Source organism: Gracilinanus agilis, chromosome 6, assembly GCF_016433145.1.
Source record: "Gracilinanus agilis isolate LMUSP501 chromosome 6, AgileGrace, whole genome shotgun sequence".
Lineage (NCBI taxonomy): Eukaryota > Metazoa > Chordata > Mammalia > Didelphimorphia > Didelphidae > Gracilinanus > Gracilinanus agilis.
The window spans coordinates 230371289-230394911 of NC_058135.1; the positions used below are offsets into that span (position 1 = coordinate 230371289).

The window sequence follows — 23623 nt, forward strand, 5'->3', positions numbered from 1 at the left end:
AAATCTGGCATAATGTTCACAGGGACTACTGAGATCTAAATAAACTGATTCCAAATAATTAGTAAGGAATCTGGGAGTTTCATTTCATTAGTAAAATCAAACAGTTCTTCAATTTAATTCAATAAATATTAATTGAACATATACTATGTGCAAGGCATTATGTACTTTGATGGTGGAAGGAGGGCATAGGAAAATCAAAGTAACCCAGTTCTGGCACACAGCAACACATAGTTTTAGAAAAATGAGATAGACATAAACAAATAACAATAATAAAGAGGGCTAAATGCCCCCCATCCCCTATAGGTACAACTAATGTGCTATATAAATTCAGAGAAGAAAAAAAGCACATCTGGTTGGGGTGCAAGAGATATGTGGGAAGGATTCATAAAACATTTGAAGTAGAACTTGATGGATGGATAGGATTTCCACAGCCAAAGCTATAGAAAAAACCATTATTCTAAAAGGATAGAACTCAATGTGAAGTGAAAGGAGGAGAGAAAGAGAAAAAAAAAATAAATGCTTGATAATTGAAATAATAAATGCTAGCAGAATGATTGGTTGACATAATTTGAAACTTTTTATCAAATGTTCTTTTACCATATTAGATTGAAAGTGATTAGGATGGGACTTGTCTTCTTTGATGTCTGTGCCTCTTCCAGAGATGTGAAGAATTCAATAAAAGGGTATTGAATGTTGGGGGGGGGAGGAGAAAGGAGTAGAGGCAAGGAATCAGGAAAGTATAGAAAGTATAGGATACTTTTGGGGAATTCAATTTGTCCAAAATGTAGATTATGAATAGAAAAGTAGTGAGGAATCAGGCTGAAAAAGTCATTTGAGGCCAAAACATTAATATTAACATTAACATTAAATTGAAGGGTTAAAACTGCATCAAAATGAGAGTTTAAATAACTCTCTTTTGAGCATTTAAAATGTTTCAAAAAGTCTCTTTACAACAATCCTGTGTGTATATAAGGTGAGAAGGAGGGGTGGGGAGGCACTATGCTAAGTTCTGGGAATACAAGTGCAAGTAAAAAGAAATCTAGTCTACTCTCAAAGAGATTACAATTTAATAGCAGAGAGCACAAGAAAGAGCTAAGGGGGGTTGTAGGAGGAAAGGTAGCCTTATAGGGCAAAGTAAAATAGTCTGAAAAGTCAGGAGTAGAGCTGAAAGAGAAGAAAACATAAGTGGCTTTGGCACTTCTTTAAGGGAAAATTCAAGGCAAAAACGAGGCAACTGGGTATGCCATGGACAGGGCACTGGACCCAGAGTAAGGAGAACCTGAGTTCAAATTGTGTTTCAGACATTTTAGCTGTGTGCCCTTGGACAAGTCATGTAAGCTCTATTTGCCTCATAAAGATTATAATAGCACTTGCCTCCCAAGGTTGTTGTGAAGATCAGATAAGATAATAATTTTAAAGCACTTAGTATAGAACTTGGTTTGTAGTAAGCACTATACAAATGTTAGCTATTCCTTAAATGGAATTTAATTCCTAATCCTTCTTTATAGCACAATAGAAGTTGTAAGATATATAGAACTCAAAGCTACCACCACGAAGAACTGATAGAAAGCAGCATCAGCTTCTTTGGCATTCCTCCTTGTAGTCCATTACCATAAAAAAAGGTTTCTGGTGCTCCAGATTTTCCTTGTCAATTAAAAAAAAGAGAGAAATTCCCCAATTCCCCATTCTAACGTGGCAAGTTGGAAATAGGGACATGCTCCAAGCATGGAGCATGTCATCTATATGTCAACTTTTTCCCAGAATCTCTCTCCCTCCAGGGGCTGCCTCCTGAAGAGAGCCTGGAACCAAATGTTCCTTTCTGTAAACAAAAAGGTATCACATAGGTAGTGCGAATCTTATTGTCTTCATTTTACAAATGAGAAAACTGATTCTCATGGAGATAAAATGATTTACCAAAGGTTATGCAAAACTAGTAAGTAAAAAAACTAGAGCGCAAATCAGTATCTTTAGGGTACAAATAAGCACTTTCCCCTTCTCATTGCACTACAAGCAATAGGAGTCTACTGTGGGGCCCTGATCCTGGAAATGGTGTGATCAGAGCTGTATTTTAAGAAGATTATTCTGATAGCTTATCCAGAATAACTTGGAAGAGAAGAATTCTCTCTGGGCCAGTGGATTTTGCTAAGAAAGGTTCAGGTTTATGCTTTCATTAGCCACAAATATTGCATCTGAAGAATGAAAAATAATCCTGGCATTCTAGAGTAGGTTAGGAACCTTTGAAAAGGGAACTGCTAGGGAAGCTTATCAAATGTGGAATGGATGGACAAATTATGGTATATGAATATAATGGAATATTATTGTGCCATGAGAAATAATGTAAGGGACAGTTTCTGAGAAACCTAGAAAGCCTGAGATGAAATGATGCAGAATGAAGTGACTAAAACAAGATGAATATATCTAATAAAAAAATGATATTGTAAAAAACAAAGAACTTGGAAAGTCTTAAGAACTCAGGTCACCTCGGTGGCTAACCATGATTCCAGCAGATCAACAACGAAGCATGGCTACCCACTTCCTGACAGTGACGGATTCAGACTGTGGAATGAGGCATTTTTTTGGACATTATCTATGTGGCAATGAGCTTTGACTATGATTGTGTAAAATGTTTTCAGTTTTTTTCTTCTTTTTTTTCAATACAGGAGGTGAGAGAAAACTGATTTTTAATTAAAAAAATAATAATGACACGCTGTCAGCAATAACTTGATTTTCTATAATGGAATAGTGCCTCAGCAACAATTCTTTGGGTAAAAGAAGGAGCAGAGTATCCTGCTAATTCTCAGAAGCAATGAGGTGTGGTAGTACAGCCAGAATCCCTTAGTCCCAGGGCTGAATAGGATCTCATGGGCAGGGCATCCAACCCATTCCTGAATTATCTTTCTACAGTATCCCTGTCAAGTGGTCATTCAGCCTTTACAAGGAAATCTCCCAGATGGCTCACAACCTTTCAAGAGCAGACTATTCCATTTGAATTTTGAGTTTTCCCTTTCGTCAAATTGGTACCTGGTCCATGTACCACTGAAAATAAATACGTGCCTTAGGTCACTATATATAATCCTGAGGTACTCTGCTGAAGCTTTAAGGACTCTCCTTGTACCACCCTTTTGAAAGAGAACTCCCAGATGTCTAAGAACTTTTCGAAATGGTAACATCTTTTTTAACAAAGAGTGTCTGCATCAGCAATACTTCCTTTCTCCAAATGCTAGTACCTTTCTTCTGAGAGAACCTTCTATCTGCTTTCTACATATCTGGCTTGTGCATAATTGTTTGCATGTTATCTCTGCCAGTAGAATGGGAGCTTCTTCCCTGTGGAATTCTCTTTGTCCTTTCTTTGAGTCCACAGCCTTAAGCAGAATCAGGCACAAAGTACTTTATTGCTTAATAAGTACTTGTTGAATACTGTCAGGATGCCAGAAAGTCTGATTCTTTCTCAAATCTAAATGAATTTTATTTGGGCTTTTGTGGGCCAAGTGAGCCATCATTTAATACCTATTATCTTCTCAGCAGTTTAGAACTTCTTTCCATTTCTCTGGAACATCAGCTCAAAGAATGCTTTGGGTAGGGCTGCTGAGAAAAGTCTACAAGGAAGGATTAAAAGGGATCCTTCAACGTTTTTTCGTGTCAGGGTTCCCTATTTCAGCCTAGTAAAGTCTATAGATGCCTTCTCAGAATAAAATACATTTGTAATAGAATTACAAAGGAGACCAAAAGTGAGTGAAAATAAAGATACAGGTTTTTTTTTTTCCATGCAAGTTCTTAGATTCTGACCCCAGGATAAGAACTCCTGAGTTGTTACCACCTTTTGAAATTTCTCATGGTTTGTAACTTCCCCATTACCTAATCAATTTGCAAAGCCCTGTCTGCTTCCCAGTAGCATCTTAAAGAAGGCCTATCTACCTTGATTGCTGAACGGAATGGAGAAAAAAACTAGAATCCTAATTTCGGGGTAAATAGAAACAACTAAAAGTCTGTTCTCTGAAGATTGAATTGAGGGAGATGGCCACAAAAAGCTGCTGTGGCAGAGGGATTTAGAACTGATGGGAGCTTTCTACTTCTCAGAAGAAAGGAAACGTGGGGAAGTTAAGACTGAAGACCTTCAGCATCCTGGTCTCAGGATGTTTTAAAGAGAGAAATGCAGGAGAAACAGGGCTTTCCTGCCTGAAAAAGCTAGACTAGAGGTAGTCAGTAAGATAATGGCCTATCAGAGAGGCCAGGAGGAAAACAGAGACATAAACTTAGGATAGGATTTTAAGACCAAGCTAAACTGATGTAAGCATAAAGAGAGAAGGCTGCAGATGCTCACTGAAGGGAGAAGCAATTTATTCTGCCTCTTTCTATGCCTACTGTTTGGGAAAATGAAAGAAACGCTGACAGTGTTAGTTCCTTATGGAGGCCTGCACACATAGCACTTGCTCAACAAATGCTGAATGACTGAATGATTGAATAAATGAATGAGTGAATATAAAAATGATGAAAGGAGTTAAAAGGGTAGATGAGGTTAAAATGACTTAATTAGTCCAGAAAAGCCTCCCTGGTTTATACTAAAGAGTTTTATGGCATTTAGTTAATCTGAGGCATTATACTGAATATTTCTGATGTTTACTCAGTAGTTTTATTACTCCTAAGTAAAAGGCAAAAGAACTGAATTTCAGAGAAAAGCTTGCCTGGAATTATACAGCCAGCAAGTGTGGAGAGTCAGGATTTGATTTCAAGCCAAGTCTTGGCATTGTTTTCTTTGTGCCACACTGCTTTTGAGTATTTAGGAGACATTTAAAGGAAATATGGGGGGGGGTGGAATTTGATTTAAGAGCCAGTCCAGAGATGGGAGATCCTGGTTTCAAATCTACTTTCAGCTACTTATTATCTATGTGACCCTGGGAAGTCACTTAATCCTCATCCTTTACTGCGCTTCTACCTTAGAACCAATACACAGTTTTGATTCTAAGATGGAAAGTAAGGGTTTAAAAAAAGTAAATCTGTTTAAAGATATTAAAAAATATGTAGCCAGGGACAACGGCTACATCCTCTGACAACTTTCTAATATTAGTATATAAGCTTCTTGAGGGTAGAGACTGTCTCATTTTTAATTTGTATCCACAGCACCTAATAGATGCTTAATAAATATTTCATTGATTATTTGGATTCGTCAAGAATAAAGAAGCAAGCTTTTAGAAGTCTTTTGAGAATCTATAGTTCATCTATTCTGATATTTACTAGCTAGATGGCCTCAAGTTTTAGGGGCCTCCATTTCTCATCTATAAAATGAGAGGTCTGGACTAAATGATTTCTGCCTTAAATTTTACAACTAGATATTCTCTGAGATCCCTCCCCTTGGCTCTAACATTCTAGGAGTCTGTCGACTCAGAACAAACAAGTAAAGCTAAAGCCCCTCCAACCTAGAAGGCAGCTTGTATAATTTAAAATAATAGTTACCAAAAAAAAAAAGTCACCTATGAACTCATGATATACCAAAACAGCAATCTGTCATTACAGAGCACCCATCTTCTAATTAGATATAGTCTATCATTTGAGACTGTGAGATTTTGTCAAGTCTTGTCATTTTGTATGTCAGATTTCCCTACGAGCTTTATGCCATCTACAAATAGAATACGCATGTCATCTGTGCCTTTAACTAAGACATTAAAAGGTGGACCAAGGACAGCTTCCCAGGGACCTCCACTAAACACATCCTTCCAAGTTGACATCAAACGATTAATGTCTATATTTCAAGTCTGATCATTCACCACTTCTGAATACAAATGAATTCTATCATCTAAGCTCACGTATCTCCTCATCCACAAAGATTACATGAGACTATCAGTTTCTTTGTTGAAATCTAAGTGTATGACACCTATAAGCTCCCCACTCTACCGGTCTAATAATCTTGGCAAAAAAAAAAAAAAAAAAAAGAAATGAAATTAATCTGGGATGAGTTATCCCTAAATGCTTAAAAAATGTCCTTTTAAAAATACATCATAGGGGCAGCTAGGTGGCTCAGGGAATAAAGAGCCAAGCCTAGAGACAAAAGGTTCTGTGTTCAAAACTGACCTCAGACACTTCCTAGCTGTGTAACTCTGGGCAAGTCATTTCATCCCAATTGCCTAACCCTTACCACTTTTCTGCCTTGGAACTGATACTTGTGTTGATTCTAAGACAGAATGGAAGAGTTTTAAATATATTTTTAATTTTATTTTATTTTTAAATTTAATTAATTAATTTAAGTTTAAATTTAATTAATTAAATTAAAATTTATTTTAAAATGTATTTTATTTTATTTTAAATGTATTTTTAAAATAAACATATATTTATTTATATTAATTATTAATATGTATATTTATTTAAAATTTTGCCAGGAACCAAAGTCAAGCTCCCTGGCCTATGGTTCAGACTATGCCTCCTGTTTTTGAAAAAAAAAATCATGTTTGTCATTTCCTAATCTTATTCCATTTCTCCTGTTCTCCAGGATGTTTTTAAATATCACTGAAAGTATTTCACAAACCACATAAGAAAGAATTAAAAGTCTTAGTGAGGTCTGGCCTTTGGCACAATTATCAATTAGTTAAATTTTATAACCCCTTTCTGTGCTCTTTCCTCCCTCTCTGCCTATCTATTCTCTCTCCTGCCTAGACCTCATGAGTCACCTCACTGTGAATTGCCATGATGTGTCATTATGAATGACTTTAATGGGGTAACCCTTCCCAAGAATACTTAGGATTTTTTTTAAAAAGCATCTTGGGGTAGAGATAGTTGGGAAGCGGGAGACTTCTCCAGCCCATTTCAATAAGCCAGTTCTAATAAAAAATTTTAACATTTGTTATTCCCTTACAGTTAAAAAATGCCTGATAAAAATAGATTCCAGAATAAAAGCAAAATTAGGGATGAAAATTTTTTACAATGTTAGTCCCCTTCCTTGGACTCTAGGCCTTTCTATGAGTTTATTCATTGTCTTTTAAAGGAAATGCTAGTCTATTTGACCACAAAATGTATTATTCCTTTTCTGCTTTTAGTTCATTTCTTCCATTTCTCTCCTTTGGAATAAGGTTAAATGATGCTTCTCCTCCTACAGGAAATCAAACACATCCTGACATTTGAAGACAGTTATCAGGCCCTCCCTAAGCTCCTTCCTTGCCCAGCCTCCTCCAAGTATCCAAGCAAAGCATGTTTAATTCTTTTAATCTCTGCCCATAAATCAATCTCTCTGTTTCCTATATAGTCCTTTCAGCTTTCTTTCTTCTGAACTCCATCCAATTTGGCAGTCTCTCTCCTTTCGTTTACACTTAGGAATTACCAAACAAAGCACAAAGTTACATTTGTATATATTTTAAAATCAGGATGAGGTAGTTTTTCTGAAGGCTTTAACCACACATTGTAGCGAGTGGTAGAACATGTTAACATCAACCAAGTGAGTCAAGCCTCATTTAGCTTCTGGAATCAAGTAATTTAATCGAAATTTGGATGACAGCTATGGAAGGTTTCCTACCTGGAAAGTCCCAGCATGGTCTTCCTCTTTATCTCCCTCTTTGTTCTCTTTGAGAGCAATCAAGGTGAAACCCCTGAAGTAGGAGGGAGTAGCAGCAGAGAGAGTCACTGCAGAGAGAGAAGGAACACAGAAAATGACTACCTGTGGAATCAGTTGGCTTGATGCATGACAGTGACTTCTTTAGCTTACTGGAACAAAAACCGGAGAAGCCTAGAGCCTGAAGAGGCAAATTTTGATCACAAATTCCTGGTGCTAGAAGAGACCACAGAGGTCAACTACTCCAATCCACTCCAAAACAGGGAAATAATAGAATCATAGATTTAGAGCTAGGAGGGCTCTTAGAGCTGCCTCTTCCTATTAAAAAAGAGAAACTTGAGTCTCACAAAAGTTAATTGACTTTCTTGTTGCTGAATGATTCACAGCCATATCCAACTCTTCCTGACCCAGTGGACCAACTATCCATGGAGTTTTCTTGGCAGATGCTAGAGTGGTTTTCCAGTTTTATGCAGGCAGGGGCTAAGTGATATGCTCAGGATCACGTAGCTAATAAATGTCTGAGGTCAGATTTTGAACTCTGGTCTTTCTGATTCCAGTGCTCGATCCACTGCATTGCCTAACTATTGTCAAATAGGTCAGATGTAGCAGATCTGGGCTTAAAGGTCTTTTCATTTCAAACCCAGTACTCTTTCTACTGTTAGATGCATTTTCCCCATGTGTTTTATAACATTCCCAGCAAGTAGAGATGCCTAGCCCTCCAAGGAAAATCTCTAATGACGGAGGGCACTTACTACCCTTGGGCAAAATTGTGTATTTGGACCATTTTCTATGCCCAATTAATAGAGCTTGTCATGTGCTTCCAAACATTTTTATTTAATTTCAGACCTGCCAAGTGGCTAAAGCCCCAAGCTCCATTGTGATAATAATGAAATCAGCAAACAAAACCCAAGTAGCATTGGCCTGTCAGGCACTATGTCTTCATAATATAGAGCCATATTTTATTTTGTTTATTTTCTTTAGAGTTTGATGTAAAATTGGCATTGGGTCTGACCAAGAGTAACTCCCAGAGCAAAGATGCTTCAGTAGATGTCAATACATCAGAGTTTCTAATTTGGCCCTTTGGTGGAAGGGATAGAGAAGAGATAATTTTTTTCAAAAAGGAAATTGCCAAGGTATTTCTTAGGGATTTAGTAAACTTGGGAAGATGATGGGAGACTAAATTTGTGGAGGAAACATTTGAAGGAAAGTTAGGAAAAGTTGAAGGAAAATAATCTCCATTTTCAGATTTTCTCCTAGCTTTTCTGAGGGAAAGTTGTAGAAGAAGGCAAAGAAGAAGAGGCCAGAATCTAAGTAGAATAAATAAAAAGAAGGCATGCCTATAAAGCTACTGGGACCTAGAAAACTAGGTGTGGCTATCAAGTTGTTAAAAGCTGCAATAAAATCCTATAATATCTTAAAGAGGTGCTTAGGAGACAAGGAGAAAAAAAAGTAATTGTAAATAGCCTGGCAATCTCAATAAGTATGGAGAGCAGGAAAAAAAAATCTGTAGTGATGCACTGAGTGTGCTGGTGAGCATTTCTGCCACAGGTAAGAGATTGCTATGTTCTATGTTCTCCAAGAAGAGAAAATAAAACTTGAGGGAGACTCACTCCACACTCCAGGTTATTAAAGACAACTTGCATTTAATTAAAAAAAAATTTAAAGGAACAAAAAGCTTGAAAGTGGCAGAGAAGAAATTTGGCCTTCTGCAACTTGGAAAATAGAAGGATGTTACACAAAGTCTTAAGGAAACAAAAAGGACAATTATACATATGAACTTCAAAAGCTGAAGTTCTTCCTTAAAAGGAGAAAGTTGGATATTCTGAAAGTGAAGCAACTTTTCCCCCCAAGGAATGATAAAGGAGAGCCACAAAAGCTATTATGTAAGTGAGAACATCCAATCAAGGTTAGCAGAATAAGACTAGTGGTAGTACTCCCTACTTAAAAGTACTGAGGCAACTATTTTTTGATCTTATAACAACAAAAAGATTTGTTGTTTTCCTGAGATGAATATCTAAAACAGAAAAAAATATCCTAAGATTTGTCAAATCCAGTGACTACAACTCCCTTGTGATTTTCCTGGGCAGAAATGATCTGGCAGAAGGAAACTAAGGTACTGACAAAAATTATGAAGTCTTAAGAAACCTGAGGCCATGGAGACAGGAGTTTTGTTGCCTTTGCTGCTGTCCTTTGAATACAAAGGGAATCAAAGAGGGAAATGACTTGAGACAAGAACAGCTGGCTGAGAAGATGGCTGATGAAAATGGAATTTGGATTCTAGACCATAGCTTAAAATAAAGGAGTGACACACTCCTGGCCAAGAATAGAGTATACCTAACTGAGGCTGGTAAGAATGTGTTTGCATGGTGCCTCAAAAATTTAATGGGAAATGACTTTTAAATAAAAAGGATGTAGGAGTAAGAAAGCAACCAAAATATATACACTAAGTTTGATCCCATGAAGGGACAATAATGACATTTGAGACAACCATAAGTTTACAGGAAACAAAATCCAAGTCAATAATAAAATCCCTGGCCTCAAATATCTATGTACAAATTTGCAATATTTAGGAAATAAGGGAAATTAGAAGTCCTCAAGTAAGGAACTAAATTTGACCTCATAATTATCATAGAAATGTGATGAGATAAAACTCATGACTGGAATACCTTATTTAAAAAAAAAAACAACAAGAGGTTGGTAGGGATGGCAGACTATGAGCATGGAAGGCTCCATGTGTCAGAATTTTTCAATATGTTGTGATTAGTTTCAGTGAGTTGGGTTTTTTGCCCTTTTAATTTTTTTTATGAGGTGGTTCTTGGGAAATAGAAGAAAAAGGAGGTGTGAAGGATAAAATGGGAGATATGGTAATTATAAAAACAAAACATATCAACAAAGTTTAGTTAAAGAAAAGAGTATATAAAAGGGAAGAGATTGTCACTCTACATTAAGAAGCTATATACTTGTGAAAAATTCCAAGGAAGGAAAATCTAGGAAATGGGGGAGATGTGGGAAGGGAGAGAAAGGGAGAGAACAATTAAGTAGAGAACAATGGAAGAAGAAATGGGAAGAAAAAAAAAGGGAGAGAACAATTAAGTGGAGAACAATAGAAGAAGAAATTGAGGGAGAAAGCATCTGTGTCTTTGGAGGACATTATTGACCCCCTGGATCAACAGAGGAACTAGCTGAGGAGCTGAACAAACAGATCGAAAACTTGGCACAGAGATATGATAGAGTACTGACAGCAGACTTCAATTATTAAGACTTTATGCTGAAGCAAATACTCTCTCTTTCCCTCTCTGCCAAAAACAGACCAGATAATAACTTCTTGACATCCTTTAATGATAATTTTATCCTTCAAAAGGTGGAGAAATAAACAAGGGAAAATTCTATTTTGTATCCTACAAATAGGGAGGAGGAACCCAGTGCTGAGGTAGAAATGATGAGAATCTTCAATCAATAAACATTTATTAAATGCTGAGTGTGTGCCAAGCCCTATATTAAACATTTTGTTGCTACTCAGTCATTTCTGACTCTAGGTGACTTCATCTGGGGTTTTCTTAGCAAAGGTTCTGGAGTGGTTTGTCATTTCTTTCTCTAACTCATTTTACAGAGGAGGAAACTGAGGCCAACAGAGTTAAAAGACTTGCCCAGGGTCACATAGCTAATAATGTCTGAAACTGAATTTGAACTCAGGAAGTCTTTGTGGTTTCAGACTTGGAGCTCTATTCACTGTGTCACCTACTTGCCAAAACTAGGAAGACAAAAAAAAAAAAGCAAAAACAGAGTCCCTCAAGAAGCTCACAATCTATCAAAACTTGTGTGGGTGTATGATATATAAATTGGTAATAATCTTAGAGAGAAGGCACTAGCAGCAAGGAAGACAAAAAAGCCTCTTGTGGAAATTCAGATTTCAACTGAGTCTTGAAGGAAGAGAGAAGGTGGGGACAAGGAAGGAACACATTCTAGATATGGGAAACAAAAATAGTGAAAATGCACAGAGAACTCAGGAGGCAGGGACTGAATACTGTATGCATGGAAAAGCAAGAAGTCAATATTGTTGGATGGTAGAATATTTTAAGAAGAAAGTTTGAGATTAGAATGGTAAGAAATGGCCCATTTGCAAAGGATTTTAAAAGCCCAACAAAGTATTTCACTACTGATCCAGATTGAGGGAGCACCTGAAATTCACTGAGGACAAAGTGGCCACTCTCTTCTAGAATGTGTGAAAAAGAAAAGGCTACTATGTGTCCTAGATTTGGGAAGAACAGTTATTAAAGGTTTCAGAAGATTAGAAGAGATTCCATGAAGTAAAATTCTATACAGAAAGTCAGTACAGGAGGTCTTGGAAACTCTCAAGAATGAAATTCTTAAGCCACAAAAGGACACAATTCCAATAAGAAGGAAAAATATGCATTATTTGAAGAAATGGATATGGTGCACAAGGAATACAACCAAATAAATATCAACTAAATAAGAATAAATGTACAGAAGATGGTAACAAAAAATGGTTGAGATAAACACAATATGGTACTATTTGTAAAAATGTAACAAGAATTGCTAAAATGGGAATGAACTGATCAGAGAAAGCTATGGACAATCTTAGCTTTTTGTTAAAAGCTATGTTAGGTGGGCCTGTGTGCCAAAGAGATAATAAGGAAAAAATACTTGTACAAAAATATTTATAGTCGTGCTTTTTGTATTTGTGGCAAAAAATTGGAAAATGAGGGGATGCCCTTAAATTGGGGAATGGCTGAACAAATTGTAGCATCTGTTGGTGATGGAATACTATTGTGCTCAAAGGAATAATAAACTGGAGGAATTCCATGTGAACTGGAACGACGTCCAGGAACTGATTCAGAGTGAAAGGAGCAGAACCAGGAGACCATTCTACATAGAGTCTGATATACTGTGGCACAATCAAATGTAAGACTTCTCTATTATCAGCAATGCAATGATCCAGGACAATTCTGAGGGTCTTATGAGAAAGATGCTATCCACATCCAGAGAAAAGAACTGTGGGAGTAGAAACAGAAAAAAAACTGCTTGATCACATGGGTTGATGGGGATATGATTGGGGATGTAGACTCTAAGTCAGGGGTCCGCAACACATGGCTCTCAAGCCATATCTGGCTCCACCTCCCTACTGGCCAGTCCGGGCAGAGCCCCAGGATGTGCCACAGGGGGCCCTTCAGCCCCCGCCCCATATTCCAGTGCCTTCCGCCTCCATCCTCCTCCTTCCGCAGGCATTTATGGCTCTCAGGGCCAAAAAGGTTGCCGACCATTGCTCTAAGTGATCACCCTAGTGCAAATAATAATATGGAAATAGGTCTTAATCAATGACACATGTAAAACCCAGTGGAATTGCATGTCAGCTACAGGAGGGAGGTGGGAGGAGGGGAGGAAAAGAACATGAATCATGGAACCATGGAAAAATACTCTAAATTAATTAAATAAGTAAAAGAAAACTTTAAAGCTATGTTAGGGGAAAGAGAAGGGTATGTAAGAGTACTGAAGAGTCAGCTAGTTGACTCAATGGATAGAGAGCCAGAAGGACCCAAGTTTAAACCTGGCCTCAGACACTTCCTAGCTAAGTGACCCTAGGCAAGTCACTTAACCCCAATTGCCTAGCCTTTACCACTCTTCTGCCTTGGAACCAATTCTTAGTATTGATTCTAAGACAAAAGGTAAGTGTAATAAAAAATAAATAAATAAATGAAATCATGGGATCACTGTCTCAGGTGGATGCAGTGATCAAGAGAGAGAAGGAATAGCTGCTCAAATACTGGTAAAGTTTATCTTCTTTATCAATAAAAATGGCTTTTGTAATGCACGTAGTAATAGAAAAAAAATGACTAACATGGAGTTGGTAACCAAGATAAATAAGGAGATAGCAACAGAGCAGCCAACCTCTGATGAATCTAAGTTACTTGGCCCAGATAAACTACATTTTCTGGTACTGAAAGAATAGAGAAATGAGATTTCTAAATAACTACAGGGATATTTGAAAAAGAGAATAGGAGAGGTACAAAAGGACTGGAAATGATAAAATGCCCTAATTCTTTCCCTCCCCAAACTGCCCCTCCCCACAAAAAAGGCAAGAACAGGAAGAAGTGAAAAAAAGCTGATGAGCCTGTTTTCAGTTTCTGGGGAAATTCTAGGATGGATCATTAAAGAGATGGGTAGAGAATCTGTAAAAAGAGAAGGGGTCATTTTGAAGAATCAGCAAGACGTCATCAAAAATAAACCATGCCAGATACATCATTAACATTTTTTGACAAGCCTAATAAACTCAGGAGAAAAGGGGCCGGGGTGGGGGTGGGGGGGCATTTGTGATAGAGTTTAACAAGATTTCAATAAAGCATTTGAGAAAATATTTCAAGCTATTCTTACAAAAAGCAAGGAAAGATGTGGACTATACTATAATATAATTAGATTAATTGAGAATATATAACACAGCATATGCATTTCTAAAAAGCATCAGGCTATGAAAAAAAATCACACAGTAAAAACCATAGGGTTTATAGGAGTAATGGGATAAGAGGCACAAAACTTAAAAACTGATAGCGGAACATAAAAAAAGATAGGAACCTAATAAAAACAGTACCACATTTTTATACAAGGTAAATGGTTAAAAAGTACATAAATGGTCCCATCTCTGCTTAGCCTGGGCTTCCAGTCCCTCAAGCAAGTTAGGCAGGCAGAAACTAGGTCTTCCATGAGGGTAGGGGTGGAATGGTCCAGTCTTCTCTGTCAACAGCTTCTACTACACCAGAAGATATTCAGTTAAATGGGGCCCCTTATTTCGACATAAACCTAAAGTTTGTTTGTGGATATAGGCATCTGAGGGCTGCCAATTGTGAGTTTTGTGAAGTGGTATAGTTTTCTACCTATAAAAAATGTGTTAGAAGAAATCATACAGAAACAAACTCAAAATTTACATTTAATTTAAAAGGTCACCAAATTGTAACAACTAGGTTGTGTAGTGGTTCAAGTCCTGGGTCTGGAGTCAAGAACATTTGATTCTTTGAATCTGCCTGCAGAGACTTACTATATGTGTAAACTAGACAAGTTGCCTAATTTCTCAGTCAGTTTCCTCAACTGTAAAGTGGAGATAATAACAACACCTACCTCTTAAAATTATTGTGAAGACAGAATGAGATATTTGTAAAACACAGTTCAATGCCTGTTGCACAGTAGGCACTATATAAATAATTTCCCTTTACCCTTTATCCTTCCCTACAATGTTAATCTCACCAGAATAATAGTTGTTAAAGGTTCGATAATTACTCAGCAGGAGAAATGACCCAGGGATCAGTAATGGGCCCCATGCTCTTTAATATTTAAAATTTTTTTTATTTAGAATATTTTTCCATGGTTACATGATTCATGATTTTTTCCACCCCTCTTCCCTCCTCCCTCCTGTAGCTGATAAGCAATTCCACTGGGTTATACATGTATCATTGTTCAAAACCTATTTCCATGTTAATCATATTTGCACAAGAGTGATCTTTTAACATCAAAACCCTAATCATATCCCTATAGAACTCCATGATCAATCATATGTTTTTCTTCTTCATATCTGTTCTCATAGTTCTTTCTCTGGATGTAGATAGCATTCTTTTTTTTAAAAAACCCTTGTACTTCGGTGTATTGTCTCATAGGTGGAAGATTGGTAAGGGTGGGCAATGGGGGTCAAGTGACTTGCCCAGGGTCACACAGCTGGGAAGTGGCTGAGGCCGGGTTTGAACCTAGGACCTCCTGTCTCTAGGCCTGACTCTCACTCCACTGAGCTACCCAGCTGCCCCCTGTAGATAGCATTCTTTCCCATAAGCTCTTTAATTTTTTTATTAGTGATTTGGATAAAAGCAGAGATGTTATGATCTTCAGATGTATAGGTGATACAACTATGGATCAGCTAACACATTAGATAGAACTTTAAAAGATCTTGTTGGGGTCACAAGCCTAACAAGACAGAAATCTAGCTATTTTCTCCAATCCTTGTAACCTCTCAAAATTCTCCAAAAAAATTAATATGCAAAAAAACAAAGTATTTCCATCTGTCATTAAAGGCTAAGACACCAACAACCTTAGTAAGATAACTACCTAATGAATTAACAACAGAGAAGGCTAATCCCTAATCCCTCCACTGCCAACCTCCAAGATCTGATAAACCTAAAAAACAGAACCCCCTCTGGGATCCACTCAGTAGTTCTCTTGATGCTACTGGAGCTTCTGTCAGCACACCCTTTGTCTTCCCTTCATCCTTCCATTCTGTGGCAACAAACAAGAGAACTCACCTCTGTCAAAGCACAGATATACTCCAAGTGGAGGTGGTGGTGTAGGAAAGTAGAGACATGTCTGCTGCTTTGCACTGTTCAACCAAAGAACAGGGAATTTATTCTGGGAAGGATGTCAACATGTGGGAGAGGACCTGAAGTAAAAGAGACTTGCATCATCCAGCTGAGGCCAGTCTATCCCACAGAAATTCATTTGGGACAAGGACTGAGGCAGATGAAAAGTAAATTCCCTAGCACTTAATTTAAATTTTTGAGATCCAGTCCTTAGATGATCTAATATCAAAGGGGAAGGAGTCAGAAAGTGAGAGATAGGACAATATAAGGGGAGGGAGGAGGAAAGGCTGAAATTATTGACAATCTCTAGAAGAAAATTCAGGTAAAAACTTTGAGCACAAGCAGATAAATCAACTGGGGAAATATTAATAACACAAAGGAATCTGGTCTCCAAGACATCTCCAGGACATAAATCCAAACATATGTGAATAAGGACTGCAAGACAAAGGAAAACAAATCAATACTTGGTGAGAGAGAGGACCCTATGGATTTCCAAGAGAACATGGAACCACGGCAGGGTATTTCTGAATGGCTCAACAGAGAAATAATCATGGAAGCAGAATTTATAGCTTGCACAAAGAATTGTCAGAATAGAAAAACTTGAATCTAAAGTGCTGAGCCTCTCCAAAGAAACAAAATTGAAACCAATTTGCTGGTAATAAAAATATATAAAACTGAAGGGCAGAAGGATGAGGAACCTGAGACTCTGGCTTACCAAAAGTCACACAGCAAAAAGCAAGGCAGGGTTTTGAACACAAGTCTTTTGACTCCAAATCCAGTATTCTTTTTTAAATGATGCCAGATTCTTAAGTCAAGTAAGAACCAGAGCCAAGGAGAAACAATGAATAAGCAATAAGATCTTGACATTGAGCCAAACTAAATAAAGTTCAGTTTTAAAAGGTTAAAGGTAAAGCCTCATCCAGATTCAGAGAATCAACCTCACAAATACAAGAGAGGGGAGACTTGGCTAGAGAGCAGTTTATCTGAAAAATATCTGGGAGTTTAACTGGACAGCAGGCTCAATATGAGTCAATAGTGTGATATGTCAGGCAAAAGAATTGATAAATTCTTGGACTACTTTGAGAGGCATAGATTCAAGAACTAATAAAGTAATCATCCCTTTATCCTCTGCCCTGATCAGACCACACCTGGAGTATTATGTTCAGTTCAAGTACTAGGATTTAGGAAGGACACTGGTAAATTGGAAAGCATCTAGGGCACGGCAGCCAGAATGGTGAAGAGTCTTGAGTCCATGTCATCTGAGGAATAATTTAATTTGGGATACTTATCCTGGCGAAAAAACACTGAGGGGAACACTAAGCTGTCTTCAAGTATTTGAAGGGCTGTCATATGGAAGGAAAAGAAGATTCATTCTATTTTCCTCTAGAGATCAGAATCAGTAACAGTGAGTAGAAGTTGCAAAAAACAAATTTAAGTTTGAAGTCAGGAATATCTTCCTAAAAACCAGCACTATCTCTAAGTGGAATGAACTAGTATCAGAAACAGTTCCCCATCCTTATAGGTGGTTTTAATCACCTGCTGGATAGCCACTTGTTATTTAATGCTTTGCAGGAATATCTTTGGGGATATAGGTTGAACAAGATTGCCGCTAAGGTCTTTTCCAACTCAAAAATCTTGTGATTTTTATAACTCTTGCTGAGTGGAAAACAATCTGATGGCACATTACTCTGCCATTAGCAAAAAGCACAGAAAAATTCTGTTTTTTTGCACTGGCTCCAGTTGCACTTTATGCAGTAAGTTGTGGGTATTTACTAAATATCAATTATTTAATAAAACATTCATCCATTCATTCAATAGATATTTGCTGACTGTGCTGACAGAGATCAAGCACAAGGAAAAAAAATTCTGCCAGATTGGTGTCTGGTACATTCAGACTTTTTGAATTATTCTGGACGTGGAAGTAGCCCCATAAGCCCCACCTCTTTGGGGGTAAGATGGAAAGAAATAAGCATTTATATAACACCCACCATGTGCCAAGCCCTTTGCAAATATGATCACATTTGGTCCTCATGACAGCCCGGCACAGTAGGTGCTGTAATTTACTCCTAACCTCTGGCTAATTAGCAGTAGTCTAGGGCTTAAAAACGCTCTAAAAAGAATCATAGACTAAAAAAATTACACTTAATAAGTTGACTAAACCTGGGAAAGGAAAAGAGAATTAGCATTAAATAATGTTTATAAAATCAGCTTTTTTTCCTTGAAATTACCAATGGGTATCCCTATCTCATCTAGATTAAAAGTACTGGGTCTGGGAGAGCTAGGTGGCTCAGTGAATAAGAGTGGTAGGCCTGGGGGCAGGAGGTCCTAGATTCAAATTTGGGTTTATAAACTTTCTAGCTGTGTGCCCTAGGCAAGTCATTTAATTCCAATTGTCTAACCCTTACCACTCTTCTACCTTGGAATTTAGCATTAATTCCAAGACAGAAAAGCAGAGGTTTAAAAAAAAAAAAAAGGAAAGGAAAGGAAATACTGAGGTTGATCATGGACCCAATCCCAAGAATTCTGATCTACTTCATTTCCAACCTGGGTGGGTCTGACCTTCCTTAGGCAATGTGGTGAATGCTCAATTCCAGAGGGCTCATAACATTAATGCTAAACTTGGTGCAAGCACCCAGCTAGCATAGTTCCCTACATAGTCTAGCTCAGAACACCCAAGGTCAAAATATCCATCTGCCTCACCCTCCCTGGTAGAAGAGATTATAGACATGTCGTCATGCCTGGCAAAAATTAGAATTTTCACAGTAAAGCAAAGAAAAAGGAGAGATGCCAATGGAGATAGAAAAGAATGAAAAAATATAGTCTTTTCAGGCTGAAAGGTAATTTAGAGGTCATCCAAACCAATCTCCTCATTTTACAAATGAGGAACCTGAGACTCATGGCTTGCCCAAAGTCACACAGGTAGTGAACAGCAAAGCGGGGTTTTAAATACAAGTCTTCTGACTCCAGGTCCAGCATTCTTTCCTAAATGATGCCAAATTCTTAAGTCAAATAGGAACCAGAGCCAAAAAGAAACAATGAGCAAAGAGAACTGCAGTGTAGAGTAGATGTGTCAAACTCCAGGGCTAAAGTCGTGTGATCTGAATGAGATTAAAATGCAACTGAGAATGTTTAATAAAATATATTAAAATATGATAAAACATAGATAATAATCATTTGTGGTTTTCTAAGTCAGCATATAGCTGACAGGGATCGGTTTCTGTTTGAGTTTGATGCCACTAGTATAGAGGAGCAAACCTGAATTTCATTCTTCACAATTACTATATGTTATGTGGAGTATATAGTCTGAGAGAAAGGAGTCATTCTCTAGCAACCCTAAGTCTTTTCCTCTGAAAGGAATAATATAACATGACATAACCCTATATCGGCATTACAAGTCTGTTGAGTTTCCTGGGAGAGGTGGAAGCTGACCAGAGGGGAAGCGAGATTTATTGGTGAACCCAGAGGCAAGTGTTTTGAGTTTTACGTTTTCTAACAAGTGACATAAAGCCCATCCAATATTTGATGCCCTGATACTCTGAATGCTTATATGGCAACTGGGTATCTTTGCTTCCTTGGGGAGAAAAGAGGGGGAAAGGAACAGTACAATTGATTAGAGATGTTAAACTGAAAACATTCAGATTATATCAGGAATGAAAACTAGTCCAGACAACTGTGCCCCAATGCCACAAGCCTCAGCAAGCTAGACTGTCTCATTTTCCTGGAGCACCAAATGGCAAAGATTTTATTATGTAGCAATTTATTATACTATTGAGCTCTGATATAAAAGGAGCATCTTCTAGATAAAGGAATGTTTTATATCTGTGTTTTATGTTATCAGAGATATTAAAAAATGTTCTCTGGGGAATGGCTGAACAAATTGTGGTATGTGATAGTGATGGAATACTATTGAATACTAAGGAATGATGATCTGGAGTATTTCTGTATGAACTGGGAGAACCTCAATGAACTGATGCAGAGTGAAATGAGCAGAATCAGGAGAACCTTGTACACAGAAAGTAAAACATTGTGAAACAATTCAATGTAATGGACTTTGCTACTAGTAGCAATGCAACAAGCTAGGACACTTCTGAAGGACTTACATGAAAGAATGCTATCCACATTGAGAGAAAGAACTATGGGAGTACAAATGCAAAAGAAAAACATATGACATCACTTATCACATGTATATATGGGTATGTGATTTGGGGTTTGTGCTTTAAAAAATCACTCTTAGAAAAAACGAATAATATGGAAATAGGTATCAAGTGATAATATTTGTATAACCCAGTGGAATCGCTTGTAAGTTCTGGGAGGGAGGAGGGAAGAGGGGAGGGAAAGAAAATTAATTATGTAAACATGGGAAAATATTTTCTTAAAAATTAAAAAACATTTAAGGTCTTGAAAAAAAAAGGAAGTGAAGCTTCAATGAAGTGAAATGAAATGGAAGAAGGGAAACCAGAAGATTTGAGGGGGTAGAGAATCTAGTTAGCCTCATGCTCTACAGCTCATCTGAAAGACATTTTGATTGCCTGAAAGGTAGACCAATAGAAATTTTTGATACTGAGAACACAATAGGTACCTATAGATATATAGTTGGCCTTGAAGCCAGGAAGACTTGTACTCAAACTGGTAGTTGAGTCCCACCTCTGACAGATGCTGGCCATGTGACTTTGGACATGTCACATCCACAGACCCAGTTCCTGTTCCTATCTGAGAGGCAATAAATGGAACTCTTACACAGACTCTTCAAATAACAGACACAGAAGGGACCTTAAAGGTCAGCTAAGTCCAACTTCTCTATTTACAGATTCAGAAAAGGAGATGAAAAATTTGCTGTGACTTGCTCATCACCAAAGGCTAAATGATAGAGAACCTCCCATCCATGGACCTTTCTCCTAAATATGACAGTCAATCAAGCAACTTACAAATTGTTACATTTGTATAGCATTGTAGTTTCCAAAGCACCTTAAGAATGATCCATTATCTCATTTAACCCTTGAAGCCACCATGTTAGGTAAACAGATCAGTTATCCTTGTCCTCATTTTCTAGGGAAAGAAACTGAGTCCAGAAAGTTAAGTGAATGCTCAAGTAAGCAGCAAACACAGTACTCTAAGATAGAAAGACAGAGAAATACAAAAACTGAGAATAGACACAGAAAACTACTTTAAAAACTGCATAGAATAATTATGGGAAGAATCTGTTTTACATTTTTATGTAAGATGATTAGCATTCTGATGGAGACAGCTCAGTGTTCAAAAGCATCGATCAATAAAGGTGAACATCTCAGTATGGCAGAGACAACAAAGGGCTGGACTTGAAATAAGTAGAGACCTGAGACAAATCTTGCCTCTGACACTTAGGTGATTTGTGGACATGGACAAGTCATTAGTTTCTTCATTAGTAAAATTGGAAATAATATGACAGCACCTATGTTACAAGATTGTTGTGAGACTAAAAAAAGAAAACAATGTAGATAAAATTGTTTTAAAACTTTAAGGGGTTACATAAATGTCTTACTATTATTGGTATACATTAAATTTAACATTGCATTAGCAAGAAACAGAGCCAGAGAAGAATTTAAGAAAAATTTTAAACTATTTAAATTAATACTAAATATTTCAATTTATTGTTTTCCCTGTTTTTTATCCTCAAAGTGTTAAAGGCATGATGCACAAGATCCCAAGTCCTTTAAAACTTCTCAGGTCCTTGAAATATGGGTAGGGTGTCAACAGAACAAGGTGGGAGAAAGGTATTCCAGATATAAAGAATACTATAAGCAAAGGAATAAAGTGGGAAAGAGTGAAATGTTTGGGGAGAATAATCTGATTGTAGTAGAGATTTCTCAAGGAAGACTGATATAAGATAAGACTAGAAAGATGAGGTAGAGCTTGACTAAAGAGTTTGGTCTCAATTCAGCATGAGGCAATCAAAAGGATTCTAACTTTAAAGTCAAGAGCTTTTGGGACAGATCCCAGCCCTACTACTGGTGGCCTATGTGACCTGAAAGAATTCACTTAGCTTCACCAGGCCTCAGTTACTTCATCTTTAAAATGAGAGGTTTGGACTAGATAGCCACAAAGGTCTCTTTCCAGTTAAAAAATAATCCTATTCAGTACACATAAGGGGGACAATGATGATTTAACACCAGGAAGATCAATTCGGCCCATCCAAAACTACATGCATGTGAATATATAGAGACACACATGTACATATATGTATAGATACACATGTAGGGGACTGGAGTTTTAGACTATAAGTACATTCTAGGTAATTCTAACACCAAAGAGTGACAAAAAGCAGGTCAACAAATCATTCATCTACAAAATCTATTTGGTTGGTTTGTGCTTGTCCCAGCTGAAAAACTAGCAAAAACAAGAATGACATTTTAATTTTTGTGGTCAATAAGCTGTATAAAACACATCAGAACTACTTTTAATATAATTGTTCTCAGAGGGCACAGGCCAACTCTCTCATGTAGAAAATGTCACATCAACTAAGCCAGCACCATTTGGTTCCTAATGACTTAATGAGATTCATAGGGTGAATACATTCCAAGATGAAGACCTCTGTATAGTCTCCCTTTTATTTATGTTGACACAACATAAAGCAAGTCAGGGCATAAACCAAGGGCAAAATAATGCCATCCCTAAAGCAAAAAGGGGGAAAGGCTAAAGACATAATGAATGTAGTTCTGAACTGAAATTACTAAGTCAATGGTCATAAGAGGCACTTCGAGGAACACTGAATTCAATGTTGGAAGATCAAAGTTCTAGGATCTGAACCACTACTGCCTAGCTCTGCCACAATGTGAATTTGGGTAAGTCAATTTCCTCTTTTATAAAACAGAGACAATAATATTATTACCTGTCTCTTGGGACTGATGCAAGAAAAACATTATACACTTGCACATATGTGTTGTATAAAATGTTTACATATTTCTTTATGTTGGTTATTTTGTAAGTTAAGTATAAATAGGAACTATTAATTAGTTTAACTTGTTTAAATTACCTAAAGTATATAGGGTTATATGATATGACCACGGTATACTTGAAAGGCAACTGAATATGGAGTCTGAGTATCTGGGTTCAAATCTAAGCTCTTAAATTTATGGCAGGTATGACCTTAAGCAAGTCATTTAACATTTCTTAAATATCTGTTTCCTCCTCTGTGAAATAAGGAAACTGTACTACATAGTTTCTTAAGAATCTTCTAACTCTAAATCTTATAAATCCCTATATTACACAGCAAAGGAAATAAAGAAAATTCCTCATTCCTGACCTATTACAATCTTTTAAGAGTAATAAGATACATCTATCCTCCACTAACTCCACTTTCTGCCAACTTGACAGGGCAACTAAAAGGATTCAAGATATCCTGGGTTCCTGAAGGATGATACCAGCAAAGCACAAACTTTAGAAAGTTGTGTTAATAAGCTAGAAAGTATTCAAGTCAACAATAGCTGTACAGTGTTTCATCTGAGGACCAACCTAGTTAAAGGCAGAAAAACCTATCCTAGGAAGCTCCTTAGACAACCAACCAGAAACCCATGGAATCATTTAAATAATGGAGGGTAGTAAACCCCACTCTGTAAAAACTACATCTGCTAAAGAAACTGCAACCTAAAGTAGGGGCAGCTGGGCTAGCTCAGTGGATTGAGAGCCAGGCCTAGAGACGAAAGGTCCTAGGTTCAAAACCCGGGCTCAGACACTTCCCAGCTGGGTGACCCTGAGCGATTGT

At 37.3% G+C, this 23623-nt stretch overlaps 1 protein-coding gene across 1 annotated transcript in view; it reads right to left on the reverse strand.

Moving 5' to 3' along the window:
* Positions 1 to 23623, reverse strand: part of SPON1 (spondin 1) — a 401779-nt gene that overhangs the window by 374779 nt on the left and 3377 nt on the right. The window contains exon 2 of the mRNA XM_044680980.1: positions 7499 to 7605. Coding sequence (XP_044536915.1) covers positions 7499 to 7605 — 107 coding nt within the window. The remainder of the gene's footprint in view (positions 1 to 7498; positions 7606 to 23623) is intronic.